The following is an 18,928-nucleotide window of genomic DNA, read 5'->3' as shown; positions in this document are numbered from 1 at the left end:
GTACATTCAGAATAACATAAGATTAATAAGATGTACGGAATAAATGTACGGATGTTAGAGTGAATCTAATCTAAATTTAGATTCTCTGTTAAACAAAACAAAATTGGTCTTTGGGTGATGAATTATTAATTATAATTAAAATATTTATTTTACTCAGAAGACAACCATGAGATTGGTTTGTAGTTGAACGCTACAAATACATACGAAAAGATTTTTGAATTTTTGAAATTTAGTTTTATAAATGTGTCGTGTGCAATTTTACTTTTATATCTTTCGAAACTAATTAAAATATCAATGTTTTTTGTAACGATAACATTAAAAGGATGAAAAATGTTTTAAATAGTTTTTAATGTTTGTGTTTTAATATGGCTAATAAAAATCTAGCCAAGAATTGACACTGAAAATGATGATTTATTTGCTTCAAGGTATATTTTCATTTAAAAAATAAAAGATTTATTTATTTATTTACATTTTAATTTTATATATATATAAATATATATATATATAAAGTTTTATAGGTAATTATGAGTCAAAACAATGCAGTTTACGTGATAAACAGGGAATGGAAATTAATAGTGAAATTCACTTCCGGCGCGTCAGTGTGACGTGGCCAGTGGGCTGTTGTTTATGAACACTGTCTGTTAGGCTACTTACCGCTCTAGAAAAAAGGCGCATTGTGCTACGTCATGAACTTGTTCTGTATTAGGTCTTGGTTCCTTTGGAAAATAAACACTATCTTTACTCCCTGTACATAACGGAAATAAATTCCCCCAACCTTGTAAAGCTTATGAAAGCTTTGCTTAACTTATTTTCCAGCCCGTATTCCGAGATGTCCCGCCTCATACATTAGTATTGGCTAGCAGCAGCTATAGTCATGCCTTGTGATTGGCTAGTATGTTATCCCAATCCCGGCTCAACCAATCAGAGCTATTTTTATCGAAAGCGGTGGGATTTGCCCGAAAGCGGGTAGTAAAACCAAACTCTAGGTGATGTAGTGTAGTGTAGAGTAGTGTAGCGTTTGTGTAGAATTTTGACCTACTGTTTTCGTAACGATAGACGAACAACGCTAACAACGCTCCAGGGAATGTATCACAAGAGTGTTTTATCCTAAAAAATAACGCGTTAGACTGCGGATATATTATTCGTACGCGGTACAAAATGGTCGAACCGTGAGTGTTTTCATGTCTTTGTACTTGTAGGCCGCAACCATAGCGACGTGAAGGCGAAATGAAGCAGTTCCGGTGTCTCGATTGTGTGTTGTTTTTAAACTTTGCGACATTATTAATGCCTGAGTACTGACGCGTTAAGAAGTATGTGTAATGTAGGTGTACGTGTGTGAATATCGTGTGAGTATCAAGGCTTTAACCCTCATCATGGCTGTGTACACTGAGTTCTTGCCCCCTCCTGAGTGCCCGGTGTTTGAGCCGAGCTGGGAGGATTTCTCAGATCCGCTCGGATTCATCAACAAGATCAGACCTATCGCAGAGAAAAGTGGCATCTGCAAGATCAGACCTCCTCAGGTAAAGCACAGCTTCAGCTCCATCATTGTTTACATCTACTGTTTGATGCAGTGTCCTTCATTGATGCAGAGTAAAACAACCACAACGTCTCTCTCTCTCTCTGGGACAACAATCAATTCCCCCCCTGTTTTAAGTGTCTGTTCAGGACATCACACACAGCCTTTTCACCTGGATGTTATAGTTTCTATAAGTTTTAACAAACGTTAAACAGCATTAAAACTGAAAACCAAAATAAGTTGGAGTTTAGAATTTTCTACACACGTTTTCTGAGTAGAAAGATGAGTACGGGGCATGATAATGGGGTATGTGGTAGACTAGTGGTTAAGGTGCTGGGCTACCAATTGGAAGGTTGTGAGTTCTATCCCAGGGCCACCAAGCTGCCACTGTTGCAAGGCCCTTAACCCTCAATTGCTCAGCTGTATTAAAAAAATGAGATCATGTAAGTTGCTCTGGATAAGGCCATCTGCTAAATGCTGTAAATGTAAATGATTTAAAAAAAAAAAAAAAAAGTATGAGAGAAATATTCCTATAAATCATTTTTGCACTACAGGGGAATGAAATAAAAAGTAAACGATTCGATTTAGTTTTGTTCATTAAATGCTTATGTACTTAGGAATATTTTAGGTATTGGGGATAACTTTTTCTAATAAATGTACGGATGTTAGAGCGAATCTAGTCTAAATCGAATCTAAATTTAGATGTTCTGTTAAACAAAACAAAATTGGTCTTTCGGCCTTTTTAATTATACTCCGAAGACAAAGACTGAGATTGGTTTGTAGTTGAACGCTACAAATTCATGCAAAATGATTTTTTTTATTTACTGTATTTATATTTTAACTAATACAATTTAAGAGATGTTATGAATCTAAAATGGACCCACACTTTCTCTCCCCGTTAAATGCATATAATGACGCAGAATGATGTCTGATGCATGAAGACACGATCTTTAACTTGTTCAGCTTGTAAACTTTTATTTTAATGATAATCCAGCACATTTCAGTGACTCTATCGCAATGTCATTTTCCAAATCCTTTCAGTTGCGATCCTTTCAAATACTAACAATACTGGTGTTGAAATATTTAGAATAAAGTAGAATTTAAAAAAATCAATTAGTTGACTCATCATTCTTAAAACATATTGTACTATATTTTTTGGGGTTAAACATTGACCTAGACATAAACATTGAGAAAAAGCTGAATGGATCGTATCAGGTTAATTATAGAATTAACTTTGTTTGTTGTGGTATTTTGCTGGTGTAGGACTGGCAGCCTCCTTTTGCTTGTGATGTGCGCAACTTCCGCTTCACGCCACGAGTCCAACGGCTCAATGAGCTTGAGGTGAGGATTTCTTTCAGCTCATTTAACAACACTGTCATTGTTTTGCTCTTTCAGTCAATTCCTTTCAGAATTCTCACTGTGTTTGATTCTCCTGTTTTAATTACACATAGGAAGTGACTTTCCCCTGCTTTATGCATGCAGTTTATGGTCTTTGAATGTATAACTGCCCTGGCAGAGTGTTTAATGAAATCATAAGAACAGCTGAGTCAAATGTTTACATATCCTCAAGCCAAAATCGAGAAGAAAACTGAGTGTAATTTATAGCAGTAAGTCATTAAGTGTGCTTGGTTTGTTGCTTATCACAGGTAACCCTGTGTGCACATTAGCAAGCAGCAGGCGACGTTTCAATTTCGATGTACATGCCACACACCAAATTTCTTCAGCAAGTGCAAAGCATCAATGTGAAAATTGTCTTGTAAGTTGAGCTGTTCTCAACTTTATGTAAAATTTATTTTCCAGATTAATGGAATCATTAAATCCTTACAATTAGAACAAACAATTCCTCTCACCAATTTTATGGCTTTTTCATTTCCTGTCTCACAACATTAATTCATAAATTGAATTAGTTCTTCTTACTGCTTGACTAAAAATAAAAGAAAAACAGAAGAATATTTGTGATCTCATCTCAAGATAGAGAACTTCGGAACTAAAATAAACTGGATATACTCTCTGGAGAGTGTTCCTGCTAGTACAGTTTGTTAGCTTGTTCTGCTAATCTGCTAGTGGCTAATACAAACCCCGGCATGTAACGTACAAATAAACAGTTTGATGACATGGTATACATAAAAAAAGCGAATTGTAAGGTGTTCAAAAGTATTTGACAGGCAGTCAAGTCTATCCTCTCAGATATGACTCACTTACCTCAGGTTTTCTTTCGGATGATCTTACTAACATCGTTAGCTATTTATTAGCATTGTAGCTGACCTGGTTACAGAGAAAAACCTGTAAAGAGGAGTATTCTATCTATTACACACAAATTGTAGTTATAAATGCGCATCACTGTTTGTTTTCATCATTTATTTTCCCTTTCAGGCCCTGACCAGAGTAAAACTGAACTTCTTGGATCAAATTGCCAAGTTTTGGGAGCTCCAGGGCTCTAAGCTACGCTTTCCACATGTGGAGAGAAAAATCCTGGACTTGTACCTGCTCAGCAAGGCAAGGCTTTCTCACTGATTCGTTCATTATTGGTTTTTAACAAATATTAAAAGTGTGAGGGGAAAAGTGAGTGAGTGATGATGTTGAAATGTAAAATAAATGTATATGACTTTTAAAATCTCTGATTAGCTTTACTGTGTTGTGTTGTGATCACACACACAGAGCAGGCCTCGTATCATAAAACCAGCATGAGATGTCTTATGTCTGTCTAAATAAATGAGAATAAATAGGATGCGGGCAGAAAGGATAATCTGTTTTAAAAAAAGAGGCATAACATAGAGAAACTTTGCTGCTTTTATATTATGGTACATGCCGTGCTATGATTATTCTTATTTTCTATGTTCCTAACAGTTATTAGGGTATGACATTGCTCTTATAGAAGCATCAATATTGTTCAAATTCAATTTTATTTTTATGCCACTTTTAACAATGGGCATAGTCTCAAAGCAGTTTTACAGAACATAAGAAACATAATACAGAAAGTGTAATATTATCAATCAATCAATCTTTATTTATACAGCACATTTAAAGACAGCCGAGGCCGACCAAAGTGCTGTACATCAATCAATCAATCAAATAAATAAATAAAAACACAATTTAATGCTATATTATGCAAAGATATTGTTGTTAGTGATATTATATTGTGATTCAACAATTTTGCCTTTTGAACAACAGGGCTATCTGTGAATGGTTCTGTACTTGTTGGTTGTCGCAGACCCCTAAATCATTCTGCTACAGGGCATCTGAGCTAATATTGTATAGTATGCCCTCAGAACAGAGATTTATCTATGAATCAGAAACCAGATGCTTTCTGTCAAAATGTTTGCAGTGTTTCTTTTATGCATTCTGAAAAGAGTGGCTTCTTTTCATTCAGAACTTTACTTATACTGAAGGTTTTTCCCCAGGCTGCTAAACTTATACCGCATGCTATGTTTCTATTCTAAAAATAAAAACCAATTAAACAATCATTGATATATGATATGATATGAAATGAAATGATATATTTTGTCAGTTTTATGATTGTTCCTTAGAGCTTTGTTTTAACTTGTTCTCTTTTTTTTGTTGTTTTTTTTCCCCTCTGTAGATTGTTTCTTCTGAGGGAGGTTTTGAGGCCATTTCTAAGGAGAAGCGCTGGTCCAAAATAGCCACTCGCATGGGTTTCCCAGCCGGGAAGGGCATCGGTTCCCTTCTGCGCTCTCACTATGAGAGACTCCTTTACCCATATGAGCTTTTCCAGTCTGGAGCTTCTCTCTCTGTGAGTCCACTCTTGCTGACACACTGATAGTACTAACATATAATAATAAATGCTAATGATATTTTTACAGAAATGGTAATCGTATTAGCCCCAATGTAACTGTAATGAAAGAATAAAAAAATCACCAATATAGTTTAAAAAGCGGCAGATAAACATGAAGGAAAAATAACCAATAATTATATTTGCGTTTTGTGTGAAACTTTTTGATGTATATAATGGTGCACCCATTTAAACTTAAAGAAATTATAGGATATAAAAGATGATTATATATAGCTAGTTTGTTCTTATTTTCTTTAGGTTAGCAATAAATATTAGTAACGGGCTGCTGTAGCTACAGTAGCTATAGTTTACTGCAACTAAAATAAAATTTTTCCTGTTTTATTAGATCCCTTATATGCACAAATCTAAATATGCACAAATCTTAGCTATTGTGCATGACAACACAACTTTGCCTTTATGAATTTAGGCATTTTGAAAAATACCTAAACAGTGAGATTTGCAAGCATAATAGATTGTAATATACTATTTCATTATTGCACATTTGCCCTGTTCGTACCTTTTTTTTTAAAAAAGACATCGATAAGCATTTATAGAGATGTTATATGCCCATGATTCAGAGCTAGTAAGTGTTTTGACACATCAGCATTTTTGTGCTTCAGGGCATGCACCGGCTGTGCCAGGAGGGAGACGAAGCTGAGGAGGTGGATGAAGGAATAGAGCGTGGCTGTGAGGAGGATGAGGATGACGATGAAGAAAAGCCTAAAGAGAAGGAAGGCAAGGAGCAAGACGGAATGAGTGATAAAGCACAGAAGAAGAAGCACTCTCTTCCCGAGAGACGTTCTCGACGCCTGAAGTCTGAGGTTAGTTGGGAATGTCTTTTAATCCTTCAGAAATAATATAATCACATTATGGAGTAATGAATGTGAGCAATTTTAGAAATGATTGTTAAATAAAGGCATTGGTGAGGTCAGAGAAAATAGAAGAAACAAACATGAGCTTAATTTTACACATTGATGGAATGAATGTTGATTAATGAAACACAAGTGTTAGTTACTTTGCTAATGTTACTTGTGTTGCTGAAGTGTTCAGAAAGCTGTTAATAAACATTCATTCATTCATTCATTCATTTTCTACTGCTTTATCCAAACTACCTCGGGTCACGGGGAGCCTGTGCCTATCTCAGGCGTCATCGGGCATCAAGGCAGGATACACCCTGGACGGAGTGCCAACCCATCGCAGGGCTGTTAATAAACAATATATTGGTAATAACTGATGAGTGCTTGGCTATAATAGTTGGAAAAAATAGTTCAGCTTGTTTTGTGTCCTTTATGAACGGCCAAATCTAACACTCTTGAGTGATAGGAAGAAATATGAATTGTAAGGCAATTATCACCATCGCAGAATTCCTAGCTACCAACAATACACAGTCTGGGAAAACATTTTTGTCATTCTAACCCAATCCTTTGCTTCCCTGAATGTCTCCACAAAGGATCATATCTAAGCACGGGTGTCAATGTTTGCTCTTCATTTCAGAGAGAGAACAAAGAGCCCAAAGGCCTGCAGATCTTTAGCAGCAGCCCAAAGGTGGTGGATTTCGAGATCATTCCAGACGGTAAGATTTATACACCTTCACCTTAAATGTAAGTGTGTTTGTGATTCACAGAGTTTAGAGTTTCTACTGTACATCCGCGGTTTCAGAATACTGTTTAACGCCTGGGTTTCTACAATATAGATGACGCTTTCATAAAGAAGCAGAAGCACCTGAAGGCTCAGGCGTTTGCGATTAAGATGCGTCCTCGCAAAGAGACTCTGGAGGTCAATTTTGTGAGTGTTTATTATAGCTTGAAGTATTTAAATCACTGCAAAACTAAATAAGACTCATTTTATTATATTTAAACTTACAGATTGTGTTTATTAACTTTCATTTTATCCTCTAATAGATCGACCTGTACATGTGTATGGCATGTGGGAGGGGTGACGAGGAAGACCGCCTCCTGTTGTGTGATGGTTGTGATGACAGCTACCACACCTTTTGCCTGATCCCACCCCTTCAGGATGTGCCCAAGGGAGATTGGCGTTGTCCCAAGTGTGTAGCAGAGGTATGCAGAGCTGAAATGGTACAAACTTTTTCCTGCACCCACAGTTTTTTTTTTTTTTTTAAATCCTCGCTTATCCGGTCTCTTGAGCCGGGTGTCTTGTGGTGATTGCGATTAAACCAGGCTGTGTTGGGTAATTGTCCTCATGTCTTATGCCCCAGGAGTGCAGCAAGCCCCGGGAAGCATTTGGGTTTGAGCAGGCCGTGCGTGAATACACACTCCAGAGCTTTGGAGAAATGGCTGACCATTTTAAATCGGACTACTTCAACATGCCAGTTCATGTAAGAGCAGCACAGTCACCGCCTAGTCATAACACGCCGTCTCCCCTTTCACCTCTTTTAATAAATATATTAAATGTAGATAGCTATACTTTGCTGTTAACTTGTTTGTTTGAACACAGATGGTCCCTACAGAGCTGGTGGAGAAAGAGTTCTGGAGGCTAGTAAGCAGCATAGAGGAGGACGTGATTGTGGAATATGGAGCAGATATCAGCTCCAAAGACGTAGGAAGTGGCTTTCCTGTCCGAGATGGAAAAAGAAGGCTACTGGGGGATGAGGAGGTGAGCCTGAGTTCACTTTTTCCTGATAATAATTTCAACTCATGTTGTACCCTTACTTACACTGATATACACAGTGTTCCAGTTTGATGTCTGATAAGAATTGTCAGTAAATGGATGTCTGTAGCTATTCACATGAGCTCATTTTGTAGATGTAGTGATCTCTACATTGACACACTCTTCTACAGGACTACGCCAACTCAGGCTGGAACCTAAACAACATGCCAGTGCTGGAGCAGTCAGTGCTTGCCCACATTAATGCAGACATCTCAGGGATGAAGGTACCCTGGCTTTATGTAGGCATGTGCTTCTCTTCTTTCTGCTGGCACATCGAGGATCACTGGAGCTACTCCATTAACTATCTGCACTGGTAAGATGGTCAACAAGACAACATGTAGAGATTTTGTTCCGGTATTACAGGATTGCTGCATTCTTAAATCAGAATCTAATAAAACTGATTAATGAGATCTGTGCCTCAGTGAAGAATTGTTTCAAGAGAGACTTTATTTTCATTGGATACACAACAACCGAAATGAAATCAATGGCGTGCCTGAATAGATTTTTAGATTTGTTAAACTTTCACTCCACTTTGGATATTTATATCGTGTCTTGATTAAATGTAGAAATAATTGTTTTATTTATTTCTTTTTGATGTTCTGTGGATCAGGGGAGAACCTAAGACCTGGTACGGAGTCCCGGCTCATGCAGCCGAGAAGCTGGAGGCGGTGATGAAGAAACTGGCACCAGAACTTTTTGACTCGCAGCCTGATCTACTGCACCAGCTGGTCACCATCATGAACCCTAACGTTCTCATGGAGCACGGAGTTCCAGTGGGTCATCACACTTACTGTACATGCATAACTCTCAGGGATTTTGTTTAGTTTTTCTGTGCAGAGACCTTACAACTTTTTCTCTTCAAAGGTGTATCGGACTAATCAGTGTGCTGGAGAGTTTGTAGTGACCTTCCCCAGAGCTTATCACAGCGGCTTCAACCAGGGCTACAACTTTGCTGAAGCTGTTAACTTCTGCACTGCAGACTGGGTAACATTGCCTCCCCCTCTCTCTCTTCACAGTCTGTAGGACTCCATCCTGGTCTTGAAGAGTAACACAAATCCCACTTAGTCTCTAGCAAGTTGTAGTCTCTAGCAGTGCTGCTTTAGTTGTTGTGATAAGCAGATATAAAGTTCTGCTAGATTGTAAACAGTGTTGTTTTTCTACTATTCCACCCAGCTTTTAAAAAAAAAAAACACTTGGCTGTCATAGATTTGGTACTTAATGCAACACAATATACTGCCATAACAAACTGTTAAAAAGAAAATCTTGACCGATTTGTGTTGCTTTAATGTGTTTGTATAGTTTGTATACTTTGTTTAATTGTCTCCATTCCTCTTTGTTTATCGTCACTTGCCTTGTGTAGCTGCCTATGGGTCGTCAGTGTGTGGCGCACTACCGGCGGCTGCAGCGCCAATGTGTGTTCTCCCACGAGGAACTGCTGTGCAAGATGGCGGCGGACCCTGAGAGCCTGGACGTGGAGCTGGCAGCAGTTGTGTGCCGAGAGCTGGCAGAGGTGATCGAGGAGGAGAGCAGACTCCGTCAGGCTGTGCAGGACTTGGTGAGACTTTCTCTTTCCTTTTTTATTTTATTCAGTCCACATTTCAACACATTTCACATTTAGGTTTTGCGGCAGTTCGTGAGCTTTTTTTTTGCCAAATATGAGATAATGTTGTTGTTATAAATATGTTATTTGTATAAGGAATAAAATGCACCAAAGCATGCTTTTATAGCTAAATTTATCCACATAGGCATGGCATGGTACTGCCTGATGTAAACGGCATACCCTGTGTTTTATTCTTCTTACACCACAGGAATTTCCCAAGTATTTTAATTTTTAACTTTTTAATGAAGAACACAACATACTTTTAAAATTAGATTTGTGTTCAGTGTTGTGGTTAAAGCAACTTGGTTCCTTTTATCACTCGAATTATAGCAGCTGTAATCTGTGATTCCTTCAACAGCCTCTCTCTTTCTCTTTCTTAAAATTAAGTATATAAAAAAGAAAAACACAGAAGAGGCCTTCTATAAATGTTATCTGAATGTCTCTGTATAGAACTCTTCAATATATCAAAGATTAAATGATGTCCTTGGTTAAATAACATGTTTTAACCAGTTTATTATTAACCTTAACAGTTCTTTTTCTTCACAATGCTGCACTGATTCATGCACAGCCTGAGATATGACTAAGCTATTATTCTGTATTATTGTACTTATCTGTATTGTTGTACATATCTATTTTAGTATTTCCTTTTGAAATGCTAATTTGAAAGTATTTTAAAAACAGAAAAGATGCTTGTGATCTGCCTTATTAAGGTCATGACCAGGTGTATGCTAGTGATAGTAAACTGTATTGTATTTTACACTCTCTGCCTGCAGGGGTTGCAGTCCTCAGAACAGGAAGTGTTTGAGTTGGTTCCAGATGATGAACGGCAGTGTTACAAATGTAAAACTACCTGCTTTTTGTCAGCTCTCACATGTTCATGCAGTCCAGAGCGCCTTGTCTGTCTGCACCATGCTGCAGAGCTCTGCAACTGTCCTCTTACAAACAAGTGCCTCAGGTCAGCACGCACACACTCGTATTTTTTTTTTTACAGACCTAAGTAGCCGTGCAGCTAATGCAAAGTTCTTCATACGAGTATAAATAATGCCTTTTAATTTAATGCAAGCATATCCTCTTCCTTTTGTGTGCTGTAGGTACCGGTATGATGTGGAGGAGTTCCCTGCCATGCTGTATGGGGTAAAGTCCCGTGCCCAGTCCTACGACACCTGGGCCAAGAGAGTCAGTGAGGCACTGTCAGCTGATCAGAAGAACAAGAAAGGTTATTATCTCACCCACACACACACACTACACATGCAGACATAGACACTCTAACACACACATACGTCCTCTGTCTCTCCTCATAGATCTGATCGAACTGAAAGTATTGCTGGAGGACGCAGAGGACCGGAAGTACCCAGAGAACAATCTGTTCCGTAAGCTGAGAGAGATGGTGAAGGAGGCAGAGACTTGCTCTTCTGTAGCCCAGCTTCTGCTCAACCACAAACAGAGACACAAGTAAATTCACGCACACTTATGTTATGAATTATGAATGCATAGTGTTATGCAGTAGTACTCTTCATTTTATTCATTTGAATTATTATATTTGAAGTTTATTACATTTACTTCAAATTGTAATTATTTAAAGTTTTATATTATATATAAAACATTTTAGATATTAATATACATTTTTATAAACTGTTAAAAAATGGGTTGCCAGAAATTTTGTCTGCCAGAAGCCACCAAAACTGTTCCAGCAAATCAATGAGAAAAAATAAAGTTTTTATTAAAACATTTCAGTGAGTCGATACGTCCTGCGGATAGCGCCGGGTTCATTACAGGATAAAGCTGATCAGTTAAAAAAACTTTGTATTGATTTGCATTGTTGAGGACGAGTACATAATCACAGCCACAGAATTGTCCGGTAATTTATCACCTTTGTCTGGGTGAAAAATTTGCTTGGAATGGCTAACAAAGATTGATTTTTTTTTTTTTTTTTTTTTGCGGTTTAAGAAGAGAGCGCACAGAGAACAGTCGTACGCGCACCAAGCTGACGGTGGAGGAGCTGAAGGCATTTGTGGAGCAACTGTTCCGTCTTCCGTGTGTCATCAGCCAGGCGCGGCAGGTCAAAGTAAGACACCAGCGCACTCTCAGACTCCCTTCTTCTCACCTTACAGCTAGAGTATATCTGCTGGTGATTCTATGTAAATCTAATGCAACCATAACATCAGGTGACGTCTGACCTAGTTTGTCTCTCCTGGGAGTGTAGCACTGCTGCTGTTTTGTTGCTTGTGCAGGAAGAGGATCCAACTTTTTAAGGGTGTGGGAAGAAATTGTTATAGCTAGTTTATAATACTGTTAATATTTATACTTAAATATTTTTACTCTGTTTAAAATTGTTTTAGGTTATACTAATTTACGAAAAAACAGAATTCTTGCCATCTCTATGAATACTTGAGCATTAGACAGTGGACATTCCCAGATTCCCAGAGCAAACAATCTCTATAATTCCATATGTACATGAAGGGATATAAAAATAAGAATTCCATCCTTGGCTCCTAGGTGAAGGAAGCCATGATTAAAGGAAGTTGGTATGAAATAAAAGTGACAGTAGAAACAGTGTGCTTTAACAACCCAGATCAGGCAATCTCCAAGAAAATCTTACATGGATTTGCTTTGATTGAAATGTCAGCCATGTGCCTCTGAGCCATGTGCTGTTCGTCTACAGACACGACTGAACGGAGCAGTTTGTCATTTTTAGCACCCTCTGGTGCCTTCCAGGTGCTTTACAAGTGCTATTAAGAAATGACAAGCCATGTCTTCTTAAACTACATATGCCTGGTAAATATGTCTTGTGCTAAGGGGTGGAGCTAAGTACAGAAATGTCCAGGCCAGGAAAATATAAACTGAAGCCTAAAAGACAGACCTAGTGAAATCTGTTGCACAGCATTCTTGGGAATCATAACTTAGTTGTTGTTTAATCTTGAATGATTTAAAAGTTTTGAAATTGAAAATTTTAAAGTAATGGTTAAACACACTTTCTCATGCAGGTTTGCTCATGAAGTCATGCAGTCTAGAAACAGAATCAACCTCTTTACTGACCAGTGTTATTTTTTCAGTCTCAGATCATGTCATCTTTTCCCTCAGCGTGTCCTTTTTCTGTCTCTCAGGAGCTACTGGAGAATGTGGAGGATTTCCACGAGCGCGCTCAGCTGGCCCTGGCGGATGAAACCCCGGACTCGGCTAAGCTGCAGGTTCTTGTAGAGCTGGGCTCAGGGCTTGATGTAGAGCTTCCAGAGCTGGCACAATTGAAACAGGAGCTGCTGCAGGCACGCTGGTTAGATGAGGTGCGTCTCACTTTGCACGAGCCACAGCGTGTCACGCTGGAGGTTATGAAGCGCCTCATTGACTCAGGTGTGGGTCTGGCCCCGCACCATGCTGTAGAGAAAGCCATGGCTGACCTGCAGGAAATCCTCACTGTGTCTGAGCGCTGGGAGGACAAGGCACGAGCATGCCTGCATGCCAGGTAATGACCGAAACAGACCTAAATACACACTTTTTAAATCTCTGTGCTTTGTAAAGCTTGCACATGAGTTAGAGATGTTGTATAGGGTGAAACATAAACATCTGACCAGATCAGCACAAATTGTTCAGCTGTGTTTTCTTGTTTAAAAGATTTTTTCAAATGTTCTCTGAATACTATAACACCTTTCTTATCTTAGCATCTTTACTTAACATATTTGTTAGGTATGAATTTTTGAAATTTATGAAAAAACTTAACAATGATAAATGTTGCTTCTAGACCTCGTCACAGTATGGCGACCCTTGAAAGCATTATTGTAGAAGCCAAGAACATCCCTGCTTATCTGCCTAATGTTCTGGCTCTGCGGGAAGCACTCCACAAAGCTAAAGAGTGGACAGCAAGAGTAGAGGCCATCCAGGTAGGCTTGAATCTCTGTGTACACCCTTTAGGTGCCGGGACTTCACAGGTCGATTTGTTTCTTTTTTATACATGATTTAACATGTATAGGCATTTGGCTGTGGAGAAGAGATAAGTGGTATGTGATTTTTTTTTTTTAAGAATGGAACCAGTTTTGCATACTTGGATCAGCTGGAGGCTTTGTTAGCGAGGGGCCGCTCCATTCCTGTACGTCTGGATGCCCTGCAACAGGTGGAGTCCCAGGTGGCTTCAGCACGAGCTTGGAGAGAGAGGACTGCACGCACCTTTCTCAAGAAAAACTCCACCCACACGCTGCTACAGGTGAGAGACGGCATTCATCAAAGATAAAATTTCATCAAAAATATTTTTATCATGTCTCATTTTGAGGGTTTGCTTCTCAGGTTCTGAGTCCCCGGACTGACATTGGTGTGTACGGCAGCAGCCGAAGCAAGCGCAGGCGAGCTAAAGAGCTGCTGGAGAAAGAGCGAGGTGCAGAGCCGGAGAGCCTCAGCGACCTGGATGAGGCCGCAGACGAGGAGCGCTCACCCTCTGCTGTGGTGGCTGCCTTTAAGGCTAAGGAGCAGCAGGAGGCAGAAGCTATGCACTCGCTGCGGGCCGCCAACTTGGCCAAGATGAGCATGGCTGAGCGAATCGATGAGGTCCGCTTTTGCCTTTGTCGCAAGACTGCTTCAGGTGTTATGCTACAGTGCGAGCTGTGTAAAGACTGGTTCCATGGTGCCTGTGTGCCTCTGCCCAAAGCAGGCACGCAGAAGAAGCTAACAACAGGGAGCAGCTGGCAGAGTGCTAGCAAAGAGTCAAAGTTTCTGTGCCCACTGTGCCAGCGTTCACGGCGACCCCGTCTCGAGACCATCCTCTCACTCTTAGTGTCCCTGCAGAAGCTTCCTGTGCGACTGCCTGAAGGCGAGGCACTGCAATGTTTGACAGAACGTGGTATGAGCTGGCAGGATCGGGCACGGCAAGCCCTGGCCACCGATGAACTCTCCTCTGCTCTGGCTAAGCTGTCTGTGCTCAGTCAACGCATGGTGGAGCTCGCAGCACGGGAGAAGACCGAGAAGATCATCAATGCTGAGCTACAGAAAGCTGCTGCCAATCCAGACCTGCAGGTCAGTCTGTGAGCTTAAAACCACTAACATTTAACGCAGTCTACTGAATCCTATCTTGAGGTCTAAAATTTGGCTGTTTTATCCATTAACATAATTTTATTGCTGTGTGGTATGCATGCAATGTCTGTTTTTTATTTTATTTTATTATATTATTTTCACTCTCCTGACCCTCCTCTCTGAATCCAACTTTCTAACAAACTGCGATATGTAAAGGAAATAATTTCACTATACTGCATTGTTTGTTCCATATAAAGGCTATGTCTATTTTCTACCTATCAGGGACACATTCAGACGTTCCACCAGGCCGGATTCAACAGGACCACCTCACCTCGGCCGTCTCTGGATTATGACGACGAGGAGACGGACTCGGATGAGGACATCCGTGAGACTTACGGCTATGATATGAAGGTAAGCTTCGGAAACTTTAGAAACTGTTGTTTCATAGAGCTGTTATTCTGTCTGTGCTTACATTACAGCTCAGATTTATAGATTTTATATCTAATATCTTGAGAATCCTGTCTCCAGGACTCGGGTGAGGTAAAGCCCTATTTGTTCTGTGATGAGGAGATCCCTGTAAAGTCAGAAGAGGTTGTCAGTCACATGTGGCCTGCCACGCCCTCTTTCTGTGCTGAACACGCCTACTCCTCTGCCTCCAAGTCCTGTCCTCAGAGTAAGTAACCTTGGTTTTAATTATGTAACATTTTGAGAGAAAGTTGAGAGTCAGTTCAGCCTCTCTACTTTAATCTGGTTTGAAAGGCAGAGGTTGCACACTTATGAAAACATGTGGGAACTGAATACATCTTCAGAGTTAGACTCCACAACCTATCCGCTCAGTCAATCCAGTTGATGTGGGCACAATTTCAGAGCCGCCTACAGGTATCACTTGAATCAGTTTAGCAGAAGACGTCTATTTTCTGTCTCTTTCTCCCAGATCAAACCACTCCACGGAAGCAGCCTAGGAAGACACCTCTGGTGCCACGCAGTTTGGAGCCTCCTGTGCTGGAGCTGTCCCCTGCTGCTAAAGTCCAGCTAGAGGTGTTGATGATGGAGGGAGACCTGCTGGAGGTCTCGCTGGATGAAACTCAGCACATCTGGAGAATCCTGCAGGCCACACACCCACCCTCAGAGGAGCGCTTTTTACAGGTGGAGGTGAGTGTCACAGGGAAAAAGATACTAAGCCTTTTTATTCCAAAGCTCCTTTTAGGACACACTGATTAAATATATTATGCGACCTCCTCTGGGAACCTTAAGCACCCTGATATGTACAGTTTAGGACATTTTTATCTAGTGTATTTTTGCTATTCTAACTTTTTTTTCCTTTAAATGTCCTCTCTGTCTCCACCCTTTTTCCGTTCTACCTCTTTTCCTAAGTCGGAGGACACGTTGCTAGAGAAGCCAATGAAGTTAAAGGTAAAGGAAATGGAGAAGAAGAGAAAGAGGAAACTAGAGAGAGCTGAGCAGCAGTTACTCTTGGCCTCGTCGGGTGTGGAAGGCCGGCCCAAATGCAAAGACATGAAGAGGGTACTCGAGGTTGGTGGAAAACCCAAAAAGAAGAAGCTTAAACTCATTCCGGAGAAGTCGCGCGAGCTAAAGCAACTGGCCAAGCGCCTTGCCAAGGAAGAGAAGGAGAGGAAGAGGAAAGAGAAAGCTGTGGCCAAAGCTGAGTTTGCCAAGGAGGGTCTGGAAAAGAAGAAGGAAAAGAAGATCCTGGACATCCCCTCTAAGTACGACTGGTCAGGTGCAGAGGACTCCAACGATGAGAATGCTGTCTGTGCAGCAAAGAACTGCCAGAGACCATGCAAGGACAAGGTTAGTGTGAGATTTCAGCTTCAGCTCATGGTAATAATGAAGGCAGGTGTCGAGCAGTCAGTCTGTGCGGATTTTTGATTTGGAATTAGAATAATAAGGAAACAATTGTCTGGGAATTCTATTCAGAGTGATTTATCCATTTATTCTATTAGACTGAATGATTCATTCCTATGTAAACACACACAATCTGATTCTTAATGTGCTCTTTACCATGCAATTTATTATATGGTCAAGACACAAAACCAACAGGGGTTGGAAAAAAAAGTGAAACACCCGATTTTAGACTATTTTATATCCTTTATAGTTTAGCCTGGGACCTGCTTTCACATTAAGTACAGCATCAGTTCATTTCGGGAATGATCGATCCAAGTCCTGCACCACAAAGACTTGCTCAGATGTGCACCAACAATTTGCCCTCATTTGAACTGATATGTCTCCTGTTATGTTGTCAATAATTATTTTACATAGCATGAATCATGAAATTATATTATTCCACACCTGCAAAATGAGTTATATATTTACTTTTTTCAATCAAAAAAGTCACACGTTTACATTTGATATTTAAACAAGTCAGGTCCTGTTATCAGATTATAGCAGCTATGAAGAGTCAATCCCTCACCAGCCTCGCTTCTCCCCGTGCACTGGAGACTCTTTCTATAAAAATGACCAAGAAGTCTCTGAGCAGAAAACTTTCCCTATGAAAGATGTTTTTTTTTGTTTTTTTGTTAAATAACCACATTTTTGTTTATTATTGAAATTAGTTTATATTGAGCATCGTCCATAGAAGTCCATCTTTTTAAAAATTCAACCGTACTAAGGGCAAATATTAATGGGTTAATGCGCTGCTTATATATATTTTAATATTACCTTTTTCCTCTCAGGTGGACTGGGTTCAGTGTGATGGAGGATGTGACGAGTGGTTCCATCAGGTGTGTGTAGGTGTGTCGTGTGAGATGGCAGAAAATGAAGACTACATCTGCTCGGCTTGCTCGCGGAAGGCTGGCGGAGTGATGGGGGTCAAAGTGGGCATCGAGACTGTGGTAATGACGTCAGCCATGTGTAGCACACAGACTCTCTCCCCCTTGTACCAAGCAAAGGTTCAAGAGGGCAGCTAGCGCACATTCACACAGACTCTCGACAGCTGCTGTTGCACCTCCACTGCAAGCTCTTCTTCTTTGTGTACTTGAGAAGCAGAAAGCAGACTGATGCTCTCTGTATCTACTGTACTATATGACTATGAGCTGGATATGATTTTTGGACAGTTCAGAAGCCTGTATACAAGAAGGACGAGGATTTTCGCATGAATAAAAGCAACCGGTCTGCTTTTTTCAAGGTGAATCCATTTACGGATTCTGTGCATGGGCTACACAATAAATGTGGATATTTAAAGGGGAAATGACTGAAAATGGCAAGCTGGAGATTTGCATTGTTCCATCAGACATCAATCTTCCTCTGTTTATTTTTTTTCTGTAAACAGCCAGACCATAGAGCTCAGCTCAAAGCCTAAGACTACTTTTTTGCTCATCACACTCACATTAGCACTAGTTTGTCTCCGCTGGACCAGAATGTTTGCTCAGCTCTGTTTTAACCTGCTTAAATGAATTGTCATACATTACAAAAAGTATCCCACAATGCATTGCAGGTTTGCTCCAGACGTCCTCTCACTAACAGCCTGTAGGGGGAATAAGTTATTTGTCTGATACACTTACCAGATAAACAAGTTACCATGCAAATAAGTAGGAATAGCTTAAAATGGATGTATGTAGGTAAAATATTTATGATGTAAATAGATTTTAAATAATTAATGAGTCACTGTGGATGTTTTTGTTGCTCAACTTTATTAAAACAATTCCTAGTGAAAAAAGTCTGGAACATTATTATGTTTTTGGTTTAAGCAAATTTTTGTATATTTATGTACATGTGGTTTGTGTTAAGCCGATCTCATCCACCTCTGGGGCTGGAGGTTCAAGTCCCACCTTTGCCCTGTGTACATGGAGTTTGCATGTTCAAGGCTTTCCTTCTCCAGGTCCTCCAGCTTCTTCTACCAAGACAAAGACGTACCTTAGCACCCTCTCCAGGCTCTGTTCTGAGTTCTCCAGGATAGATTCTAGGCTCCTCGTGACTCTGTTTATCATAAGCTAAAATTTGAAGCTGATTTTTAATAAATGTATTTATTATTATTATTATTATTATTATTATTATTATTATTATTATTACTGTTATTATTATAATTATTATTATTATTATTACTGTTATTATTATAATTATTATTATTATTATTATTATTAAAGATATATAAAGTAACAGAATATATATAAAGTAACAGAATATAGGTAAATTTTATTGGTGATTCTATATATTAGGCATAGTACACAATAGTTTTCAGAGAAACAGAACATTTCTGTAGAAATCCTTTGCAGTTTGCAATGTCTTTTTTCATTGAAAACACCTGATTTTTACTACAGCCTGTATTATTACAGAGATACACTGCAGTTACCTCCTGAATTCTTACTGACACATTTAGTATGTATTTAGTATATACTTA

General features: G+C 39.6%; 1 protein-coding gene across 4 annotated transcripts; it reads left to right on the top strand.

Annotated features, from left to right (window-relative positions):
• The first annotated feature begins 753 nt into the window (after positions 1-753).
• Positions 754-18,247, top strand: kdm5a (lysine (K)-specific demethylase 5A). 4 transcript variants are annotated; one of them, XM_047803807.1, is made up of 27 exons: positions 754-1,520; positions 2,780-2,857; positions 3,890-4,012; positions 5,097-5,267; positions 5,927-6,127; positions 6,801-6,879; positions 7,000-7,091; positions 7,208-7,384; positions 7,525-7,644; positions 7,764-7,922; positions 8,108-8,289; positions 8,587-8,749; positions 8,841-8,960; positions 9,337-9,531; positions 10,350-10,531; positions 10,668-10,792; positions 10,878-11,028; positions 11,527-11,641; positions 12,681-13,036; positions 13,313-13,451; positions 13,592-13,771; positions 13,852-14,574; positions 14,854-14,982; positions 15,100-15,244; positions 15,506-15,723; positions 15,946-16,383; positions 17,265-18,247. In XM_047803807.1, exons 1-27 carry the CDS (start codon positions 1,374-1,376, stop codon positions 17,496-17,498), a joined length of 5,142 nt encoding a protein of 1,713 aa, XP_047659763.1. In that variant the 5' UTR covers positions 754-1,373; the 3' UTR covers positions 17,499-18,247. The 4 variants fall into 4 exon arrangements, with proteins under 4 accessions (XP_047659763.1, XP_027007127.2, XP_047659762.1 ...); XM_027151326.2 differs by having other exon boundaries at positions 757-1,520; positions 7,208-7,366; XM_047803806.1 differs by having other exon boundaries at positions 757-1,520; positions 11,524-11,641.
• The last annotated feature ends 681 nt before the right edge of the window (positions 18,248-18,928 follow it).

This window comes from Tachysurus fulvidraco, chromosome 19 (genome assembly GCF_022655615.1).
Source record: "Tachysurus fulvidraco isolate hzauxx_2018 chromosome 19, HZAU_PFXX_2.0, whole genome shotgun sequence".
NCBI lineage: Eukaryota > Metazoa > Chordata > Actinopteri > Siluriformes > Bagridae > Tachysurus > Tachysurus fulvidraco.
The sequence above is the reverse complement of the archived record's forward strand: the minus strand, read 5'-3'. Positions and strand labels throughout refer to the sequence as shown.

Coding starts and splice junctions, on each gene's coding strand:
- kdm5a (XM_047803806.1), top strand. CDS start 1,374: ATGGCTGTGTACACTGAGTTCTTGCCCCCTCCTGAGTGCCCGGTGTTT. Junction 13,037..13,312: donor CGAGCATGCCTGCATGCCAG/GTAATGACCGAA, acceptor TGTTGCTTCTAG/ACCTCGTCACAGTATGGCGA. Junction 15,724..15,945: donor AGCGCTTTTTACAGGTGGAG/GTGAGTGTCACA, acceptor TCTTTTCCTAAG/TCGGAGGACACGTTGCTAGA.